General features: G+C 38.8%; 1 protein-coding gene across 1 annotated transcript in view; it reads right to left on the minus strand.

Annotated features, from left to right (window-relative positions):
- Nucleotides 1-24,271, minus strand: part of cntnap2a (contactin associated protein 2a) — a 201,146-nt gene that overhangs the window by 89,081 nt on the left and 87,794 nt on the right. The window contains exon 14 of the mRNA XM_042399826.1: nucleotides 23,098-23,182. Coding sequence (XP_042255760.1) covers nucleotides 23,098-23,182 — 85 coding nt within the window. The remainder of the gene's footprint in view (nucleotides 1-23,097; nucleotides 23,183-24,271) is intronic.

The raw sequence follows: 24,271 nt of genomic DNA on the forward strand, positions 1-24,271 counted from the left end.
TTGTTGCAGAAACATCAGTAGACTCCCTGTAACCTCCTGCAGAGGTGCGCAGCATGAGACATCATTGGAGAAATCCAATAACACATACCTCTGTACAACCTTTCATTTTCCTCTTCTAGTTTTGTTTCTCTGTTCTGCATTTTATTTAGTGTAATTCCTTCCATGCTCACTGTCTCCTCCTTCCTAGTTTTCCATCTTTCCACTGCTTGTTTCTTTGGTGGAGTCTTTATAAACTCATACAGACACAGCCATGGCACCTTTTGAAATAGGTGAAAGCTTTGTGACAACATCAAGTCCTGTGTTTGGCACCTATTGTAAATGCATAATGTTGCTGACTACAAGGACAATAAAAAACCCATGGCTTCACATTGAGCCAGAACGGATGGAGAGCAACATGGCATCTCAGAGTCTCTGGCTGTAATATTTCTCAGTGTTGTGATGGTGTGCTATTTTCCACTCCACAAGGCACAAAAACTGCCATGTACCAAACAATACATTCCCTCAGTGAGAAGTTGAAGGTCCCTACTCAAATTACAATAAAACTAGAAGTGAAAGAATATAAAGAAAATTACCTCAGCACCATTTTCCTTTGCAGTTGGGAAAAGCTGCATTTGTACAAGGAAAGTGAGACAATGAGACACAAGTGGAAAGGAAAAAATTTAGTGTGACAGGGGGGAAACATAAACAGGAGAAATAAATGAACAAAACGGGGCACAACTTTCTTTGTGCAAATTAACTGACAGCTGTTTTTTCTTTTATGTTTTACAATTACAGTCACAAAATCGTTAGACTTTATTCGGATAGTCTGATGTTTATGAGTGCCAAGTGACCAAATGTATTGTAGATGTTGATTTTACTATGAATTTAGTACTGCATGTCCTGCAGTATTTCCAAATGTGGTCTTAAAGCAGCATTCAATCTGGAACTTTATTATGCTGGTGATCACTTGAGTCTCTTAGTGACAGTGCTTCACAGCAGCTATAAGAAAGTTTACCTGTCTGATTTGCTAGAAATTGGTCAATGACTCAATATTTTTGCTACCAATAAAGTAGGAGGCGTGTGTTTGGATCTTGCAAAATTATATATATATTTCAAAAAAGAGCATGATTGCAGTCTAATTAATTTACTTCTCTTGATCTAACAACACGGGTCATCTACAGCTCTGTATTTCTATATACAGCTCCATATCACCACTTTTGGGCAATCCAGTCTTTCGGATTTGATTTAAATCCTTTTCATAACTAAACCTCGCCCACACACTCTGTTTCACTTTGGAACATTATCTTCTGTATTATATTACAGAAGGCAAAGTGCTCTACAGTAACTGCTGTTTCACTGGGTATTTGAAGTGCACTGAATATTGAAACTGTGATAAACATTAGGAGGCAAATAATATACAGCGTCTGGATGTGTTTCACCTAAAGAGATGAGGTCATTGTAGAAGGCCTTTTAATTTGTGAGCATGAACAAATTTGTCTGGATTAAGCCTCCTGAATTGCTTATTTTGTGGTCACATCTGGTTGCTTGTTGAACACATTCATGGTTATGAATTCAGCACTTCTATTGTCTGACGTGGATTTATCCTCTGAGGAAGTAATTTGGACATGAGGTGCTGAGCACCCTGATTGGACTCGCAGTTTATGAAATGAGCTGGTGGCCTGGGTTGACATGGACCTGTGTGAGTAAAGGAGCGCTCACAAATGACATCAAACTCTTTGCTCATGTAATTGGATGGGATTAGTCTGGGCTGAGAAAAGCAGCCCTAAACATGGCTGAGCCACAGACACAATTTGCATAATTCAAAACTGTAGGGGGTTGTAAGAAGTGAGTATGAAAAAATGAATAACAAAAGGGATTCATTTAGGTTGGATCCAGGTAATCAACAAGTCAAAGATGAGTACTCGATGTCACAGTCAGGGTGATTTGGCCATTTTAATTTATACTCCAGTGAAAAAGAGTTTTATGAAAAAAAGAATCTCAGCATCAACTAAGTAGTGGCTATTTTAACAAAGAAGATGGTGATCAGTGCAGTATGTCTCTTTGATAGAACAAGGCAGATTTCTGGCTGTTCAATGTGGAGAATCACCTTAGTGTAATATTTCCTTATCTTTCACAGAGCCAGTTGCAACTTACTTACTTAATAGACAGATTTAAAGTGGTGTAAGCCTAGTTTGTTTTGTTTGTCTTTACAAGATGTTATTTGGATTAGAAATACAGACTACTGAGTAATTATTCCTTTTGATGAAGAATCTATATGCATGCCAGGTCAGTTATGGTCAGATATAGTCTTTGTGGTTTTTTGAAATGCAGCTTTTAACAGAAGACATGAGGGCATTCAAAGCATTGCGTTTCATGTAAGCAGATGTACTGCCATCAATGACTTGGATGACTGAGAATCCTCCTTGAGGTTTTGCAAGGGCTCCCCTGCAAAAAGGGGAATCATTTTCACTATAATTCCATCCATAAGTAACACAGTGACAGAATGTATGACTATTCTGGTCACGGGTTTTGTACACTTTCTGTAATAAAACATCTAAAAGCAAAAAACTTATCAGATGGGGGTCCCTGGGACAAAATCTTATCAAATGGGGATCCATGGTCTAATTTGTCAGTTTAGGAGTCCTTGACGTGAAAAAGTGTTGAAACCACTGTCTTAATCGTCCTTCACCTACTGGGGTTTCGTTGCGGTGGCAAAGTCAAGGTTGAGAGAAAAGTGTGTAAGGAGCACCCACTGCAATGCATCACTCTGGGATGAACAGAATGAAAACCTAAATTGAAAATGACTCCCACCTTTGTCGGGTCAATGATCTGTGTGTGCGTGTGTGTGTTTGCATGCATGTGTGTCTTAGAAAGAGAGAGAGAGAGATAGAAAGACAAAGCAGAGTGAAACTGCATGTAGAGCACTTTCTTGAGCAATGGAGTGCATCTGCATGAAAGGCAGGTTGAAATCTTGGAATCCTTTTAGTGTGTTAGACATATAAATTGCCTTTCACGGTGCTACATAAATCAGAAAGGACTATGCAAGTGTGGCCTTTCTCTCCCTCTCTTTCCTCTCTCTTCCTCCCAGTCAACCCTTTTTTTCTTAGATAGGCCTAAAAAAAAATACATTGGCCCTTCAACTCTGCTGTTCCTTCTCATCCCTTGGTGATGGGGTGACTGTATGTGCATGTGTGTGCGTGTATGTGTGTGTGCCTGTATGCTGCCTCCTGACAAAAGCTGCTCTCGACAAGCCAAACCTGCCCTCTCTGAACACCCGTCTTATCCACTAACATCGTGATCCATCACGCTGTGGTTCACTGGACCCCGCCCCCCCCAACACCATGATCCCCTGCTCTCATCCTCGCCTCCACCCTTCCAGCTGCCTGTCTGACCCCACTCCTCCCTTTCCTTCCTCTTCCCACTCTCATCTTCCTCTCCTCATCGCGCTCTCCCCTTTTTGCCACTTTCCCTCAATCCCACCCATCTGCGCTCCATTTCCTCCTCCCTCCCGCCCTCCATATCTCCTTTACTCCTCGTCACCCTTCTCCCTCCCCGTTCCCTCTTCGGTTGTTTATGTCGCTGCCCGCGCTCCAGTCATCCAGGCAGTAAGGGGAACGACAGAGAGCTCTCTCCCCCGAGTTGGTGACCCTTGTCAGGGGGACAAACTGCCCACTGTTGCTTGCCTACACAGCTGGAAAATTAAGGACTTGTGGGGGCGAAAAGGTTCAGCGTGTCTACGCGTGTGTGAGAAAGGTAGAACAAGACAGAGAGGCATTCATAGATCAGTCTGTGTGTGGGAAAGAAAGAGGAACAGATTGTATGTGTGTGAGAGAATTAAGAGTCTGTTCAGTTTTTGTTTGTGTGCCGATATGTGCGTGTGTGAAAGAGATCAGGTTAAACAGTCTTGTTTATAGAGGAAACATGCTACAGCTGGTTGTGGTTGTCCAGCTGTTACTCCATCTAATGGGTTAATGAGTATCACAGCATTCATCAGCATTCTATCTCCTCCTCTCTTTTGTCTCTCTACCGCTCTCTTCCACATTAGCGTGTTGGCACACAACCACATGACTATTTAGCAAACAGCCCCCCCCCCCCCAAAAACCCCAACAAAACATTAAAGTTCCTGCTCCATTTTTGTTCCTGTCCTTGCATTTATGATGCCAAACATCAACTGCTGTTTGTTTTCTATGAAGGTATGAACTACAAAGCTAGTGCCCAGGTTCTGTTATTATTGCGTAACATTACTGCTGTTCTTTGATCGGAATCCAAATCAGTTGCTCTCTGGGATTATAGCAAACACTAAACAGACATTTTATTTACTCGATTTTTTCTCAGGGGGCTTTGACAAAATGCCAAAAAAGGTGTTGTTGAATTAAACTGCAGCATAAAAAAAAACCTCAAATCACATGAACTTCAAAATGTTCCAAAGCTGTCCAAAATTCAGTGAGCTGTGAATCAGTTTTACAAGGCTGAACCATTCAAGCCAAATTTTTTGACGAGATTTACCTTTATGATATCATTTCATTTTATTTCTGAGAGTATGTCCATACAGTATGACATGACTATTGGTCCTTCAGTTTGATTTATATGAAAGATGCAAGAAAAAAACACTAAAACAATAAGAAACTTACATGCTTTAAACAGAGGAGACAATTAGATACTTCTTGACTTGGCTTTTTAGAGATAAATTTTGCACATGGCAGCAGAATAATAAAGAAATACCTAAAAAGTAAGTAAAAGTATACAACAAATGATCAGATGAATATTTCTATAAGCTCCTCAACAAGCTATACCTTTCATAGAAAACAGTAAGATGTATAATTTTGACAGGAATGCCAGCTGCCAGTGGCTTCTTGTTATTAGAGTGAAAAGCTACATTTGAACATGATGGTAAAAACATGTGAACTGACATTCATGGACTTATGCAAGTGGCTCCAATCTGTGTTTGTGTGTGGAGTCAAGTCGAGTCAAATTTTTCCTGTTGATTTCTCAGGTGTCCTTGCTGATGTTGTTTTTTCTTTTCTTTGCTCAGTGGAGTTTGACTGTGATGATAACTGGTGCTGCAGAGCCTTCAGCTCACAAACTGTTCTGCTGTGTAAATTATCATCTTTTGTCAAAGTGAATTTATTTGCTGTGGAAGGACTTGTTGCTTATTCATTTCATCCAGAAGGTCATTCTATCCAAAATGATCATTTGCAAGATGAAGTTACATTTCCCTCTGATTCTGATGTGTCTGTATTGAACAGGTGCTACACTTCCCTTTATGAAACACACCAACATGGTTGTCTGGAAAGGAATCTGTGAAGTCTTTGCTGAGCTTTTTTTTTTATTAAGTTCACAACCTCCATGTCCTGGTATGTGGATTCCAAGTACTGCACCTTGTCTGTTTATCTCACTTCAGGACCGGCTGTCTGCTTTTTCTTGATCCAATTCTTTTTCTATCATCTTCAGCCTGGTACTCCATGTAACTCTGTGATGAGCTTCTGTGGAAGAAACTCTCAGCAGTAGCCAAATCCCCAAATTTCTTCCAACAAAGAGAAAATACATTGGCTATTTTCTTAAAGCCATTGGTGCTGTACCTCTGTGACTAAGTACAGTACAGCCTCAAAGAGCTGCTAGCATGGCTGTAGACTCTGGGGCCTTTTCAGACCTGCTCCTTATAGTCTGGTTAAATGGGAGTCTAGTTTGTTTTCCCCTTTGGTAGGATTCATTTGAGCAGATCTCAGTCTGCTCCTAAACGAACTCTGGAGCGGTGCGTTTGTGGTGGGAACGCAACAAGTTTGACCTAAACAGCTCCTGTAGCCAGGTACTTTGCATACTGGGAAATCAATGGAGAATGAATTGGACTAGTAGACCTGGACCAGCACAATGAAGTACATTACATTTTTGATATATAACCAAGGAGAAAATGCCCTTAGTCTTGACCAATACTCCAATATCAGTCACAACAACATTTTCCAACAGATGGGGACACAGGGACTCTACTAGACACAACAAAGAGCACTGGGCAACTGCTCAAGCTAACATACAAAACCTCTTTCATTTTGTAATGTCCTGTTTGCACAGTTTTTGTGGGTAATGAGTAAACATCTTTAGTTGTGGACTTAAAAATTGCTCCTCTTGGCTCACTCTCTTAAAGTATGAAATTAATTAAGGGGCCTTCATCTATGACTCAGATATTAGGACTATGTCAAGTTGACCACAAAGCTGCCATTTGTTGAGACCCAGGAGGATGTCATATGCAAGAGCACTCAGGAATCAAAGACAGATGAGAAATATGCACACACACACACACACACACACACACACAAAAAAGGGAGCTGAGTAATTACAAGAGAATGCTGCATGGTACATCAACATTCGATAAGAGAAACATCATGAATATTCATTAGTTTGTTTATTCTCCCTATGTGAGAGACAAGACAAAAAATGCTCCACTGAGATGTGTGATTGGCACAAAATAATACACCCCAGGCACAGGCACGAACACACAAACTGACATTCACTGACATCGATATAAACACACTGATATTAACACATCGCAACAGACAGACATTAACAGTTTAAGAAAAACAATGAGATAAAAACAGGCACACACACAAACATGTTAATGCACAGTACTATAGCAGACAGGTACACACTGATTAACACTTTGGTCCATCTTATACACAAAGACACACACATCCACTCCCTCCCCTCGACGTGACAGCTGTAACTCTGTATCTTCCCCAACTTTATCTCTCTAACTTTCCCTGGGTTAGTTTTAAAGCCCCTCAAGGTCAAGACGGATAATCAACTTTCCTCCCTGTGTTGCTTCATTAGCACCGCTGAGTGATATTTCCTCTGTTTTGCTCCTGTTGTTTTTCCAATTGGCCTAATCTCTTTGTGCCCCAATATCCCGCTGTAATCCGAGAGCTGTGTTGAAACTGCCTCCAGTGATCACCGCGTACACACTCAGAGGCGCCAATAAACCATGCGCTTGCTGATGCAGACACACTGCTGCATGCGGAAAAATTAATGACACTGAAAGTACTTTATAATATATACAGTGTGAGTCTGTGTGTGTGTGAGGGAGAGACAGGTAAAAAGTCCATTAGTATATGCATGCGTATGCAAATGGATGGATGCATGTCTTCATTACGGAAGCTCGTGTGATCCATCACCGAAAGTGCTATGTTTGATGATCAGTTTGTGGTCACACACCACACTTTGCCGTGCATCCGTTGTCCCTGGCAACCTTGGGGAGAACAAATGGAGAGCTGAGGATTGTCTTAGAAAGCCTCATAATTGAGATCAACCCTTCAGCTCGTCACAAATGAGAAGACCATATTATAATTACTCCTCAAGCGAGCTGTTTCTATTTTTCCATTTGCCTTTTATCTTTCCGCCAGGCGGTGGCCATATGGTGTATTGTTTATGTGTATGTGCTCATTTGGGTGTGCTGGTGTGTGTGTGTGCACGTGAAAGGGAGCAAGTACAGCTCAGAAAATCCCATTAAGGGGGATATGTATTGGTTTGCTGTGTTATTCAAGGCTTTCTGGGACATTAGTACCGACATATCTTTCAATGTCAGTGCAAGCGGCAGAAAACAAACTAATCTGCTTCTCCTTCTATCCTCCTTCCTCTCTCTCTTCTCCCTCTTTTACTTGTTTTCTTCCCTCTCTGTCACTCTACATCAATCTCTGTCTTACACGCCCCCTTCTCTCTATTTCTTTTTCCCTCTTCTCATCACTATGCTCCCACAAGATGCGACATTTTGCTTCGTACTTTCTGTCCATCCTTCTCTTCTTACCTCTTCACACCATGAAAGTCTGAACTGTTAACCTATCTGTGTATTTGCGGTGTATTTTGGAGTTGGAAACTGGGCCATGATCCACTTTTGCATGATGTCATGCTGTCAATATCAAAACTTTGCAAAAACAGGGAAAAAAACATGTTTCTGGATCAAAATTCCTCCACTACTTTATGTACTCAACAGCAGCGACAAATCAAATCCCAAGTAACACATACATGAAAATACACAAACAAAAACATATTAACATTTCCCAGTCCTCTGAGAAGTACACAATGGATTAAATCCAATTATATAACGTGTAAACTAAAATCCAGGTGCTCACTTTGTTCTCAGTTTGTGAACTGAAAAACAAAAAATGCAAGCAAACATGCAGATAAACACACCACACACAATACCACACACAAGTTGAATGTGGCAACAGCTGTAAAAGTATTTCTCTCTTTTTACATTTAGATACTTCTCTGTATTAAGTGTGTGTGGAGTACGCTGAGTATGATAGAATAAAAGGTAAGTTGTTTCATGATTCTAACCTAATTTTGAAAATTAGAGCAATACACACATACTGTGTTATCTACAGAAGAAATTAGCTGCAATTGAAATAACACTTCACAACATGGTACGATGTATGTTGTTTTTAATGTCATGGAATAAACAACTTCTTTATTTCAACTTGAGGAGGTGAGTGAACTCCATAGAGACATGGAGAGGCCTCATCCCTGGACCCCTGCACTGACCTCTTTGCTGAGTGGGGGTCTGACAAAATGACACTGACCAAAGTTAAAGACTGTGACAAAATAGAGATTGAACGGACCTCCTGCCATTTCGGACCAATAGCTAAATTACGGCCTGAACTGAAAATGACCTTTGGGGTCATTTGAGCCAGGAGAAAGGACCGATAACTCAACACACATGGACAGAAAACCCCTGTTCTTATCTCCCAGAGTCATAAACCCACATTCCTGAAGGACATTCATTGAGTCCCTGCAAATCTGAGCCAAATCTGAATTTGTGTGACTTAAATGTCTAATTATTATGTAAATCATATCATGTTGTTTGTTATAAAAATTCATAAAGAATGTCATAACTCTGATAACTATGCTATAATCTTCTGAAGAGATATTGATTTTTGATTTTATTACATTTTTACTACATCTGACACTACTGCCCCCTATTGATAAGTTAGCACTTCATATTGGTTTTTAAATGTTAAGAGTTAAAGAATGTTTATATGGTAATTATGCAATGATATTTTAAAAATGACCTAAGTGTCTAACTTTTGTTTAACTTTAATAGTTAAATTAGATAAGTAGTTGTACTGAATGTATGAAGTTTTCTGAAGTAATAGGAATGCAAAGATATAATGTGTGAAGAATTTCAGGTTGAAGTTTTCTCCTATTATTAAACTATAGTCATATGAAATAGTTTTATATTATGAAGTAAGGATTATGCTGAATTTATATTTGAATAAATTTCTGAAAGTTTAATCCTGTTTGAGAAAGTTGAATCAATGAAGGTTGAATGTCTAAACATCAGGAGAAGTGTTAATATGAAGGTTAACATTTGGTATGTTGATATAAATGATTCATTTATTATGAAATGAATGTATAATGCTGAACTGTTCTTCTGAATGGTTTTACAATATATGGTACAAGGTGATACTAAGTACATAGTGACTCTGAAGTGTGAATTTTGCATTTAAAACTAAAAACTTAATTCTCCAGTGTAGAAAAATAATTTATCATCTCAAGTCAAAGTCAACTGCACCTTAAAGTCCTTGAAACAAAGAAATTTGAATATTCATCAGTAATTCGGCATGAAAATGTTTAAAACACATCCAAAACTCTGCCTGTTTTGACCAAAAATTATCAATAGAAAAGCTTGACTGAGCTCAGTTGAGCTGGACTCCAGAAACTCTTGAGCCAACAGTGCTTCTATTAAGATGTCTCTTTTATTTGTCTTTGACCAAGTATATGCATATTTTAATCTTTTATTGATCTGTAGATTTAACATTAAGTCTAGTGCTTCCACATATAGTATTTCATTTTGAAGTTTACATTGCTACTGAGTGCAGTCAGGAAAGTTTATTCGGCACTCAACTAAGATTACAAGTAGTCAGCCAAAGCCTGAATCCTCAACTCAAATGTAGCTTTGAAGAAGATAGCGACTCTTACACTGGATCTCAGCCTGGTTTCTGAGAGCATACGGCCAAACTGGGAGTTAAGCCGACATACTCTTTCACAGAGCAGCCTGAAACATGGCTTGACTCCTCTGCACCAGTGGTTCAACACCACTGCACCGAAGAGACTCAACACGGCCTGAGGTGTATAATTACAGTTTGACACCAGCTCAACCAACAACAACGCTGGACCAGCTGAGACGACATCAACTACAACAAAACCAGTGAACAGTAAGGCTTTGAGATCAAGTGACGATGTTGAATAACGTCAAAATTAGAAAAATGAATTTCTTTAGAGAAGCTAAGTTAGCTTTCCTTTAGCATTCCCCGTTGCAGTACATTAGCCTCGAGACACACTTCAAGCCACTATTTCTAAACAATATAAATATTATTTTATTTATATGATCATTTAAGGGCCTTATTATTCCCTTTCTTTATTATCTTATGCTTTATCATGTATCCTCAAGATGTTTAGCTATTAATAAATGTCTTCATTTATCCTAAGAAGTTGTTGTTGCGATTTCTTTGAGAACAGCAGATAGAGGTCACTGCTTTGAAAAGAACTTGAAGTTATGAGACTGATTAATTGATCAAACTGAGAATTGAATTCAGAGTTTAATGTTTTGAAGATTACCCTTAAGGAGGTGGTGCCCATTATACAAGGTTATATGTTGATTAATATCTAATATTCCTACAATGTAATGAAATAGCTCTAACTGCAGAAGCAATAGTAAGTAATGTTGAAAGTGTTCTAAAGTGTATGATTATACATGACAGGGTTCATGATCACATTTTGAATCATTGCTGCTGATAAAAAAGCATCTGTGTTGGTGGGGTGACCTTGAGGGAAGGAACCAGGTTACTGTGAAACTGGTTCATCATCTCACCAGATGCAGTGAAGACGTCTTTAGACTGTGCAACAACATACTTGATCACACGTCATGTGGCATGTAGGTTGGTCACTCAAGTGCATTCTCTTTACACGTTATCATAGAAGAGCAAAAGTTTAAAATTGTGGCAACATTAAAGCTAGTGTGATAACAGCCTTCAATTGATAATTCTATTTCATATATTTGAAGGAATTATTAATAAATGAATTAATTATATTTTCATTTTGTTATTCTCTTTACAAATGTGTCTTTCTATATTCCATCTCTCAATTCATTTGTCTACTCATTTACATATTTACAATTCATTTCTCTTCTTATTATTGTTGTTATTGTTATTATTGTTGTCGCTGTGATTCTCTGTCTCTCTCTCCTCTTTCCCCCTCCCTCCCTCCTTTGTCTCTCAACTCAACCGGTCAAGTCAGATGGCCGCCCACCTAGAGCTTGGTTCTGCTCGAGGTTTCCTCTTGTTAAAGGGGAGTTTTTCCTTGCTGCTGTCGCCAAGTGCTTGCTCATGTGGGAATGTTGGATCTCTGTAAATTAAAGAGTACACTCTAGACCTGCACTATGTGAAAAGTGTCCTGAATTAACTTCTGTCGTAATTTGGTGCTATATAAATAAAACTGACTTGACAATTGACTTAATTAGTAAATGTGTTTACATACTGTAACATGTTAACATACATGTTAGATACAACACTGGATGAAATTAACAATAATACATTAAATACTCTGCAGTGTGAATGGCAGCACTCAGCGCATGAACCGTTCTCTTACATTTTGAAGACTTTAAAAGGATAAAATTTAAAAACAAACAAGCAAACAAAAAACAGCTAAATAAGACTGGCAATTTCTTTATATCTTTCTTATCGTCAACAAATCTCATGTGCAGAGCCAAATCAACAATGAACTAATCTTACTTATTAGTATTGTGCGTGTATCCAAAGCCTGATTTATCGTATTCTTCTGTGCTGTAAACCTCCGTTGTTGAAAAACTATTAAAAACACATCAATGAGCCACATCGCTGCACTGGGTGACGTGTTCCATCACCAGGAAGGAAATGGTTATGGTAGTTTGTTTAGAAACGGTTCCAAAGACTAATAACAGCGATCCCGTTTTCAGTCAGAGCTTCACTAGCACCAGTTGTTCTACATGCAACCTCTTGACTTTGTAGTAGCACAATGTCAAGAGGTTGTGATATGAAAGTCAAGAGGTTGTGATATCCCATTATCTTCTCTCCAAAGACAGAGAATGGGATCGCAAACTACTATAAGCATTGCCTGAACATGTCACCCAGTGCAGCGGTGTGGTTCATTGACGAGATTTTAATCATTTTTGGACATCAACAGAGATTTACTGCACAGAGGAACAATACATACTCGGCTTTGGATACATACACGATACTTGTAAGTAGATGAATTCATTGTTGGTTTGGCTCTGCACCTGAGATTTGTTGACAATAAAAAAAAAATAGATAGATATTCACCATATCCATTAAAAGTATCCCCTCCCCAAAATGCTGTTGTTTCTGCCTAATATGTAAGGTGTCAGTTGGTGGGTAATTGGAGATTTAAAAACTCTGCACAGCACATAAATATACTCACTCACCTGGAGAAAGATAAACCTGGCTACATCATTATCATATCTCTAACAGCTTTTTTCTTATCTTAAAGGTCAGGTCTGTGGGTGCAGTAACTCAACAAAATGTATTATTAAAAAAAATGATCCAGGGAGACACATATGAATGTGTGTATATTTTATTCATCTAAAATGTAACTGCACCCACAACCTGATATTCAAAAACTTGGTGTATTCCTTTGAGCAACATACTGAATCTCTAAAGCCATGAAAATTAGAATTTCCCAGCTGAGCTATCATGTTCATTTTATCATCACTCAGTATGCTTACATCAGAAATCTGGCCCACTTGAATGCTATCCATGCGGAGCTTTTTCTCTCAGGAGGATTCAGTTTAATGTTGCTGTCTGACAACAATCTCCATCCAGTAATATCAGGAGTGTGGACATCCACAGGGGACAAACTCACACGGATTATATCCCATACACACACACACACACACTTTTCCCAGATGTATCAGTATTGAATGGAATGAATACATTCAACTGGAAATGAAACTCAATAAGTTTAGTGCATCAGCTAGATGAAACAAGCACACACAGACACACAGACACACACACACACACACACACACACACACAGTCCCACACTCATACAAATGCCATCATTGACACACACATATCCGTTTCATCAATGCTGGGTTGGCAATTCTTCTTTAAAGGCATGAAGATAGAGCAATAATACATGTTGTTAGTTAGATTTTTTGGATGCTCTCAGTGCATTAATGTGTGTGTATTTCTGTGTGCTGTACTTTTGTCTATGTAATGCTTGGAGCCCACCCTTTAGTACAGATCATTTCAGAGTAGATGAGATAGAAAGGAGGAATAAATATATGGATGATGGAGAAGAAAATAGATAACAGGGAGAAAAGAAAAGAGAGAAGCTAAAGAAGGAAACAGAAAAAATACAGACATAATAAGAGAATAAAGATTAAGGTGTGCTTTGTGTGGATGTTTGTGCACCTGTATGGATGTTGCAATGATTGGTTATTTTTCCGTGTCCTTGCTTGCCTCTTGTGTGTATTTTTTTCAATGACATGTCTGTATTTTTGAATATGTGGGCTTTTGTGGGTTTGAGAGACATAATGGTCAGGAATGTGTAGTATCTACTTTGCTGCTTGTCCTAGAAAGACTCTGATTTTCTGAAAATGTCTCCTCTTTCTTGTAGTTGCAGCCATGTGCAGTTTGTACTCTCAACTAAAATATGAAGTGAAAAACACACCATCGCCTCCCCTGTAATTCACCTGGACTGCCTTTATGTGGATCCTAGAGGACCATTAACAAGTTTAATGTCTGATGTTATATTGTAGGCTCTTCATATTGACTGATGTCTAATTTTGGCTGAAATGGGCAAAGGCAGGAAACAATACTTTGTATGCTTAATGTTTAAACCTTTGAAACAAAAGCCTGTAATTACAGATGTAGTTAAAAACATCAATATTATGAAAGGCAGGCAACATTCCTTACTTGCATGTTTAATTACATCTTAAAACTCCTATATAAACACAATTTATCCAACAACTGAGAGCAACAGAATGCGTAGAAAACCTTTATTATTTCTGCAAATATAGTAGCACCAATGAGACAATATCTACAAATGTAAGTTGAAGTTTAGCCTCTGAAAGCAAAGATGCATGAAATGTAATTAGGCTAAATTATTAATTATGTCCCTAGCCTTTTAGTTAGTTCAAGTTAATTAGGGACAAACATAAGAAATGCCTATTACAATTACAAAAAGGATGCTCATACAAACAAATATGGCTCATATTCATCATGTTCTCAGTACAATTATTATTATTTATGTTATTATTATTAACCAGTGAATCACAAAGTTATCATGTCAACTTACCACACAAATAACCACACACAATGTTAGCTCCTGTAACATTATATCACAAACAAGATAGCAAAATGGAGAGACAAAGAGAAACATTAGGCAAATAGCAGAGAGGTACAGTATGGTAAGTAGCATTTACTGTACTTACTATAAAGTTGTTTCAAAGTAAAACTAATTTTAAAGATCCCTTCCATACATTTATTAAGACATAGGAATACCTTTCTTAGAACAATGTGTGTCTGATATGTTTTTTTTTTCACAAAAAAGTACAAGTGTTGTATTAAAATCCTTAAAATGACATCTACAGCTTCAGCTTCTCCCTCATTAAAAAATACCAGAATCTATATTCATTCAGTTCATTAAGTCTAACTGCTGGACACAATATGTCTCCTACTTCATTCTCAGTGTATGTGCCCTGGAAGCTTCAAGTTTTTACATCACACTTTTCTAAGCTGCATACTGGACCAGGATTGGCTTCCAACTATTTGTGATGTCACAAATCATGCTGATAGGCCCGCCCCTTAAAACCAGATTTTCAGAGAGCACATAGAAACTTTCCTCCTTCAGCAGATGAATGTGAAAACAGCCTTCTAGTGTCAAACTCTGCACATACATCATTTTGCACGGTGAAGCTCAAACATCCAATTGTAGGAACAGGAAGATAAACATATTTTTGAGTGGAGGGGGACTTTAACTTCCCTTTTTTTCCAATCCAACAAGCTCTTTTGTGTTGTCTTCACTTACGTGCTACTTCCAGTAAGAAGTCCTCAACATGTACATTTTGAACTTTTGCAAAACATAAGTGCATGATTTTATTTTTTTGAGATGTGATTCTGATATTCTGTATCCATAAATCTATGCTTGTCTTTTCTATAAAATCAGCTCAAAGTGCTCTATTTCTAGTGACCCTGTTTGATTTCTTTGCAGATGATATTATTCACACCTAACAACACTTCCCTTAAAGAGGTTTCGAAAATCATGAACACCATCGAGCCTGCATACTGAGGATGGCATTAGCTGAAAGGTTTGAGCATGTAATACTTCTGGCGTGCAAATAAATAAATATATAGTAAATGAGGCCTTTAAAAGACTATTTTTAACTTTGAGTGTGAACCATTTTACCTCTAGCAAAACAAGACTGGGAGCATACCATTTGATCTTTGCCTCTGCCCTGAAACAGAGCACTAATTTCAGCTGCAGCTGCAGGAACTTCAGACAGATTCCTCTCAGCGCGTAAATACATATGAGAGTGTGTGAAGTATTTTTAAGGACAGTTTACATTATTTCTAGGCTTGTAAGATTTTTGTATGACTGGAACACTGATCCAGAATATATCAGATTGTTGAGTTGTTGTGTTGCCGTTTCAAATAAATGTGCAATATATATATTTAACAATTAAAATGTGCTCCACTGCGGAGGTAAATACCACGATGGTGACAGAATCTGTGAGTATTTGACATGCAGGGAGAATGCTACAGCCAGCAGACATGGGAAGCTCACTCGATGGCAATACCAAAGAGCACACAACACACACACACACACGCTCCATACAGATAGACACACGCACCAAAAGCTTCACCAGCAGCTGGCGTTGTCTTTACAAACAGTTCAACTACGATCACGCACGCGCCACCCATCCACACAGATAGACATATTGTTACACAAAAGCCATCGCTCCAATGGGAGCCCCCATATGCATACAAAAACTCTAGCACCCATGGGACTCTCATGAGTTTTCGTGACTGAGAGACTGAGGGAGTAAAAAAGACAAGTGCAATGAGAAAGAAGGAAAAAGAAGTATGAAATATAAAAGCGTAACCAAGGAAATAAAATGGGGAAAAAGAGAGAGATGCTGCCCTTGCAAACACCTTATTACTCCAACTTAATGTAGTGTAAAGTGTTATACTCTTTTCCTTCGACACAGGCACCTGTGCGGCTATAAGCAGTAAGTGTTGCACTCAGGTAGACAGACATGGGGCGGGATAAGACACATGACTCTGTCAACACAACATATGACAGCATTATCCCAGGCAATGACGCATTACAGAGCCAAAAGCAAGCAGAGAGCACACATTATGGGATGCAAATGATTTGGGTGCCTCTGTGACAGATCACACTTTGTTGGTCTATTTCTTGACCAACCTCTCTCACTAAACACCACTCTCAGAAAAAAAAAAAAAAAAAGAAAAACTCACCCACCCACAACACACACACACACACACACAAACACACACACTGCTGCTATTTCCCATTAGCAAACCGTCTACTTCCACCACCGCAGATGTCTTCAAGTGTCTCCTGTTCTAACCTATGTGAGAGGCTGGAGAAAGGTTTCGGGCTAATTCCGTCGTCAATTTGCTGTGCTATATAAAGCCTTACTTTACACGTCAGCCTCGAGTGCCTCTTATCAACTGAGTGAACACCCTCAGCTCCCCTGCCCGTAATGGGTGAGGGCCAAAAAGCTGCCTGCAACCTTGAAGGGAGGCGGATTCTCATCAGTGCATTTAAAGCAGGGGAAGATAGAGAGGATAATTTAACGTTAATTAGCATCTTGTCTACAGGGGGTAAGAAAAGGAAGGAAAAATGAGAGGCGGACACTCGGTTGATGGGGGTGTGGTGAGAGACCCCTGAGGACCCTGGTGATAGTTCTCCTTTCTCTTGTCTTTCGATATATTAGCTCTTGTTCTCTCTCGGCCCCTGACTTGCTTCATGCCTGGAGTGCTTTCACAAATTAATGACAGTGTAACCAGAACATTAGTCGGGTAATGAAAGATGTGTCACAGTAGGGCAGTGTGTGGGAACAATAGGCTAATAAAAAGGGATAATACATGAAATATAAAGGGATATTTAAAATTAATAATGACATTAACCCAAAGGGTTAAAAGCAAACGACACCGTCCCTATTGTGAATATAACTACCAACTAACAAAACACACGCCAACAGGTGCGAGGTGACATAAAGGCCACACAGCAGAGGAGTCAGCTGTACTCGTTGCAGATCAGTTACTAACTGCATTTTTTTTTTCAATAAAACATAATTAGGGGCAGACTTTTGTAGTTCAGCTTAATATCAGCTAGCCTTGTTTACATTTCACAGCAGTGTACCATTTTTGGTACCTGTTATTTCTGCAGAGAGACACGTGAGCTTAGAAGACAAGTGGGGAAAAAAAAGTGATTGTCTGCAGCTTCTGCATTCACAAAGGTTAATGATGAACATCAAAACCCACAAACTAGAGAAAAACAAGTGGTTAACCAGTGCTGCAGAATAAAGTCATTATGGTTTACTGAAAGACCTGTGAGTGTGTGTGTGTGTGTGTGGTATATTACTGTGGTTGGCTTGCTATGACTTGTGAGGCAATAATTGAAACCAGAAGTGCCAAAGGAATGGACTGCAACAACACCATGACTACACACAGCCTCATTATCCTGAACCACACTCATATCTCCACTCCCGTTTCTTCCCTCACCTCCCGTCTCTTCCTCTTTCCTTCTTTATCTGTCATAACCTTTCTTACACCAAAAAACAATTTTTGTCCTGCGTTTCTGCACACAGATACGAGTCGGACTGTTTTACCCCCAATTTTGATGAACACAGGTCAGGTAGTCTGTTATGTTTAATTTATTTGCCAAAATGTAATATTGAAAAAAAAAACTACCCCCTGCACCCTGCACATATTCATTAAAACTTCATAAAGTCAATTAACAACTTGTTTACATGTAATCTTGTTATTGTTGTTCTCACAGCTGTGGTCAGCCAATTAATCACACGTTCTAAGTCCGTTCTTTCTCTCTTGAGTGACCTAGATATCATGCGCTTTTCCAACCTTGATATCAAGGTTGTCTATTCCTGGACACAAAACAGTTGTTTTCCAGTGAGGCTCGATCTGTGATTGAAATGTGTTGAAAGCTTGATGCAACAAGAGCACATGAGTATCGCTTGCTCCCTCTGTTTCTCTTTGTCTCTCTTTAGCTTTCTCTGTTTTTCCCCCGTCTCTGTAAATCTCCTTCTATCTCTCTTTAATCAAATCCTTCTATTCTCCTCTTTCCGTCTATCTACTGTATCTAGCCGCCTTATTATCTACTTCACCTACTTTTTAGCAGCCTGTAACCTTTTAACAGCCAATACATATGCCAACATAACAAAACTCTGCAATATGATAAAACTCTGAAATAACAAAACTTTATAATGATAGCATTTTTACCAGTAACATAATAACTTTTGACATGATTTGAAAAAAAAAGCTTTATTTAGCAAAGAGAAAGGGGCTATTATAGTTAGCTAGCAAGTTATTATCTCAAAACACTAACATTTACTGTAATTGAATTTTACTGTCAGAGATTGTTTAATTACATGAGACGATGACAGTATTATATTATTCAGACAGCAACTGTTTGAGTCAGTCATATTAAACCCATCAATAAATTAAATGTTTATGTGTAACATAATCATTGTTATGGTAATTTTTTGAAGTTACTTATTTATCTCATTCCTTAATTACACTTTTATAGCTTAAACTGCACTTGTTTTGTGACATTACTGCCATTAATTTGAGTTAATGTTGACCAATTTCAAAATGGTAAATAGGAATACATTTGTAAGGCTAAAAAGTGTAATGGTATGGCTTTGTCATTCAGATATAGGTGTCTTTTATGTTAAGGTTCCATACAGCTTTATTTAGATGCAGACCAATTACAGAAAGAGCCACCAACGCTTGCATGATAATTGCCACCTGGTGTGCTGGAGAGAGCACGGAACAAGACGCATGTCATCTCTCTCTGTGCATCTTTAACCTTGTGCTGCTGCGGGGTCTTTATATTAATCTGGCAGCAATCAGCTCAGACTCGTGCTGTGTTGATAGTAAATGTAACCAGCACCGAGCTAGTAAGATTGCTGTTGTGACTTTTACGTAAAAGTGACTCAGGTGCTTATTCAGACATGAGACTGACTTGATAAATTGCCATCACATTAAAGCGTTGCATGTCTGAAAGGGGCTTAATCATCATAAGGCGCATGCTATCTTGGCCAATGATTTAGCCAAAGTCTCTTCATATAAGAGGAAAATCAGCTCACATATTAAACATCGACACTGTAATGAAGCACAACTCACTGGATTAATGAGCTCATTTATGTGATGGAAACATTTCTCTCTTCATTAGCCTGGATTCTATAAATGATTCTATCAATTGCTTCAGGCAAGTAAGAGAAATAAATAGAAACAACATGGGTTTTCACAAAAGCTGTGTGTGTACATATGTGTCTTTGTGTGATTGAGAAAGAAAGAAAGACAGAGTGGAGTTACAGAAGTTTTGTTTGGTGAGCAAAAGTAGAGATAAGAGATAATGTTTCAGTTTCTGCTTCTAAGTGGCTCTACTGAGAGCAAGGCAATTGCAGTTTTGATGATCTAAAACAGGTAATTATTTACTAATGAATTTTTTTCAAGAGAATGTCAATTTATCAGCAGTATTACACTAATTTAATCTCCTCGGGGTCTCTAGTAACTGCATCTATATCGGATGATTCTGTGTCAATGGAAATTAGAGTTTCCGCCATATCACAGATGTTTTAGTTGCCTTATCCTGACCATACCTTCATCTTTTTTTGCCATAATCACAGTCTTTCCCTACCCATATCCATAGCTGCACTAACAGATATTATAAAAATCAAGATATTTTAAAATGTTGACAGTGGACAGAAAAAATAAAGTAATTGGATGTATTTTGGGGTTTCACAGAATCGTCATATATCGGCATTCTTATCTGACGATAGAGATGCTCTGATTAGAGGTTGGCACTAAATATGTAGACTTTGTTAAACAAGCTGTTTTAATATATTGACTTCTACTTAAGAGTTGTTGTGAACGGTCACTTCAAGTAATATTATCAACTTCTACACACGTGGGTTATGGTCAAGTGCGCAACACCAATTGTACATCACTCAGCTAGATGGATGGAACTCAGGTGAGGTATGATAAACATAATACACATTTCTGAAAGAAGAAAGAGAAAAAGTTACAAGAAAACCGCTCTGTCGTTTTACTGTTCATTGTATGTGCTTGACCTTTCAAGGCAACTGCTCTCTGATGATGTACTCAAAACCTTTAGCATCCGCTACATCCAAACTCCTTTGTGGCTGAGTGTGTGTGTGTCAGAGAGATAGATGAATGTGTGTTGTTATCTTTGTCTGCATCTTGTTTGTGTAGGCCTTGTGCCATTGGTTGTTTACAGGTTGTTTACACTGAGAGGAATTATGCTAAATCATTAGTGAAGGGTGCTAATACTCCTCTAAAAGCTGTGATTCCAACACTAATGGAAACAGTGTTCAATAGAGTGAGTGAGAGGAGAGGGTCAGAGAGATGTGGAGGGGGGAAAAGGGAGATTTAAAAAAGAAGGAAGAAAATAATGTGAGATAAAATTGGGGGTGAAGAATAGGGAAAAATGCAAAAATGGAAGCTTGAGATGGCAAATGGGAAGAGGGGGAGGATAAGCAGAGATTGAGGGTTATTAATGTGGAGTAGGAAGTGAAAATAGATGGATATAAATTTATAAATGTGGATGCAAGGGAAGACGGGTAGCGGTGAAGAGAGGAAGAGATGAGACGGAAGAAGAAGAGCGTGGAGGGAGGAGAGGAAAAAGGAAATATTACTTGCGTGTGTGTGTCTGCTCGAGTTATGTCTTTGTGCGTGTGTTTTGCTGCATGCATCAGCAACAAGCTCTCCCATTATTTTATCTACCAATGCTGTGAATGAGCAGACAGAGACAAGCTGTGTGTGTGTGTGTGTGTGTGTGCATAAAGGTGTTGGATGTTGTGAGAAAGGTGATAAAAAGTGATAAAAAAGGACATAATACGTGAAAGAGGTAAGAAAAGGGGTCAGACAATTAGAACAATTACTGCCCAAGATCCAAATTAGGAGTGTCACTGGTGGCAGAATATAATTCCCATTTAACGGTTCGTTTAGCTCCAAAATGCCAGCTCTAGTGTAATAGATCAGATCTGGACAGGGAAAAAAAAGGGGAAGTGGAAGAGTAGCAAGTGTGCATCTGTGTGCATAGCCGCGTGTGCGTGTGTGTGCCTGTGGTTCGCAGTGGATATGCTGTTGACAGTGTAATTTGATGAAAGCTGACAGCTAATTTATGGAGCATATTTTTGGGTAAATGATTTTTCCCGGTCCTACATTCTCAGTCATTCTAGACTGGTAATTGGATTTCCCTAACTTGCAAGGTAGTGAATTAGATATAAACTAGTTAATGAAGGACTGACTGTCTGTCTGTGTGAGTGTGTGTGTTTTCAACAGCATTTTAAACTTGAGTGTAAAAAAAAGGTATATTAAAAAAGTGTGTGTATTTGTGTCTCTGTGTGCGTACACACTATGTTTGCAGGTGAAAGTGTCATCTCATAGTGCAGTGAAGGTTAATTGCAAAGTTTTGGTCTGCTGCACTAATACCCAACTATTACTAACCTATTGCTTTATTCCTACTCAGTCAATCAAGGACCATGAGCACGCATACACACACACACACACACACACACACACACACACACAGGCCTGCAACTAACAAACCCGCCATCCTCTCAGTCACTCTAATTGCCAGAAATGTCTTGTCTTTATGAAGCTATTCCCTATGGTGGGTCTTTGTGTGCATGCTTGTAATGCCTGTGTGTATTTGTGTGTATGTGTGTGGGAGAGTTTGTGTTGGCCAGAGGAAAATGGCAAAGAGTGGTTCTGACAATGACAACAAGCTTGTTATTCTCATAGTGAAAATCACACAGCACTGTGAATAATACTATGAGTGCACACGCACACACAAGCGCACACGCTCACACACACACACATGAAGATGTCTTGCTCAAACAAGATATTAGACTAAATACCAAGCTTTTATACAGACAGAGCAAAACAAGAGTAAAATACCTTTGTCTTTTCCGTCACCAGCTGCACATCTGCACACTCTCCTCTCTTCTCCTCTCGGCTGCATAAAAACTATTTTAAACCCTGTTTAAACTCTGCTAAACCGAGCCATAACTCAAATCAAACATATCTAATCCAGGGCAAACCTTTCACAACTTAACCGTTTCACGAGCCAGCCTAACTAATCCAAACCAAACTGACACAAAACCCTACCAGGCCTTGCTCAAGTACATTACAGCCAAACTGACTGAGTCCAAACAAATCTAATGCAAATTAATGTAATCCAAGTTAATCTACTCAGAATGAGCCCAGCCAGACAACAACTCATTACCAATGGTCTGTTTCAACACTATCATCTGTGGTTCTAGTGCTGGGTAAAGGCAGGATGAAGGCAATAGTTGAAACATATAGATGGGTGACAAATTAAAGGAAAAATCATGTATGGGGTGTCCAAGTAAACTTAAATACTCGTTGGCATTGATTTGTCAAGCCTCTGAGACTCTACTGGAGGAATGGAGCCCCATATGTTCAAAAGATATTCCTGCTTTTGCTGTTTTTAATGATGGCAGTAGAGAGTGTTGTCTAGCATCTTGGTCCAAAATCTCTCATAGATGTTGACTGGGTTCAGATGTTGGGACTGTGAAGACCATAACATATGATTCCCATGATTTTCAAACCACTGGCATTCTTGTTTTTCCATTAATTTATTCAGATTTTAACTTTCAACTGCTGCTCATCTGTAGTATCCCCAGACAGGAGGAGATGGGGAGACTCTGTGTTGCGTTTCCAATGTGACAAAAAGCAAACATTCTTTCTGCCTGAGTGCTGTGTGCTTGTGTTTGAGTCAGTGTTGAATAAAGATGCCATCCTCAGCTTTTACCTGGAGTGTTGAGCAGTCTGGACATGCTACATCTGTAGGCGATTCGCTGCTCACAGTATTCCGCACTGGTGGTGATGGCTGTCACCTGGAAACACAAGCACGGATATTTATTTTCATTTTTATTTCGTGTAAGAACAAATTACTGAGCTGCAAAATGAAGCAAAATGTACTGTAATATTGTTTTAATTTATCTCCCCGTGATTTTCAGAAGCTGAAAATGGAACAAGTGATCCGTAGAAATTAGGAGAGAACATAATTACAAGAGGGATGTGCTACTCAAATCCTGTCATTTTGAGGACCACAGCGGTCTGGCACACATTACAGGTAAATACTGCTGTCACTCCTCATTGGAGGGTTAAAACCGGTGAAGTTCACACACAGTTTGCTTTTGACTGAGAGTGACAACTGCAGTCTATAACCACTCACCAGAAAGATTAAGGTATTGACTCATGTGAGAGAGCAGAGTCAGGCAGTCTGAGTTGTATGTTGCAGAACCACAGCAGACAAGTGGTAGCGACATAAGGTGGAACACTCGTTATATTGTATTATCATTGTGCATTTGTAAAATAAAAAAAATATAGGTCTGTGAAGTGAAATTATGCTATTTTGTCATTTCTGTCACTCCTATAAGATATATGGTAAGGAAGCAGCCTATATGATGCACTATACAGGTGACAAGTTGCTTAAAGAGTACTAGCATGGTAAGAGGAAAGAGGATATGATGCTGCTGAGGCAGGTTTATCATAACTGTGACAGCAAACATATTGGTTTATAGCATTAATGTTACCATGGTAACAGATTTCATTTATTCTGTGTATTTACAGGCATCACAAGATGTGAGAGGAGAAATGACTCACTTTATTATCATCCATAAAAACTGTGGAAAGAAGGATAGTCACTTCCAGAAACAATAACAAACGAGGATTTCAGAATATATCAAGAATCCTGACTTCTACACTCAATTATCTTGCTTAGGGAAGAAAACCACAACCTGACCTGGACACATGCCAACTCCTGCTCAGTCTACTTGTATACATGTTTACTGTAGTTGAATTAGAAATTATGGAAACTGGGCAATCATGACTCACTACGTTCTGAAGAGCACTTCATTAGCACTGGGCAAACATTAATTAGATTTAATTTAATTTGATTTTTATTTAATAATTTGATTTAA

The sequence above is a fragment of the Thunnus maccoyii genome, chromosome 21, assembly GCF_910596095.1.
Source record: "Thunnus maccoyii chromosome 21, fThuMac1.1, whole genome shotgun sequence".
NCBI classification, from domain to species: Eukaryota; Metazoa; Chordata; class Actinopteri; order Scombriformes; family Scombridae; genus Thunnus; species Thunnus maccoyii.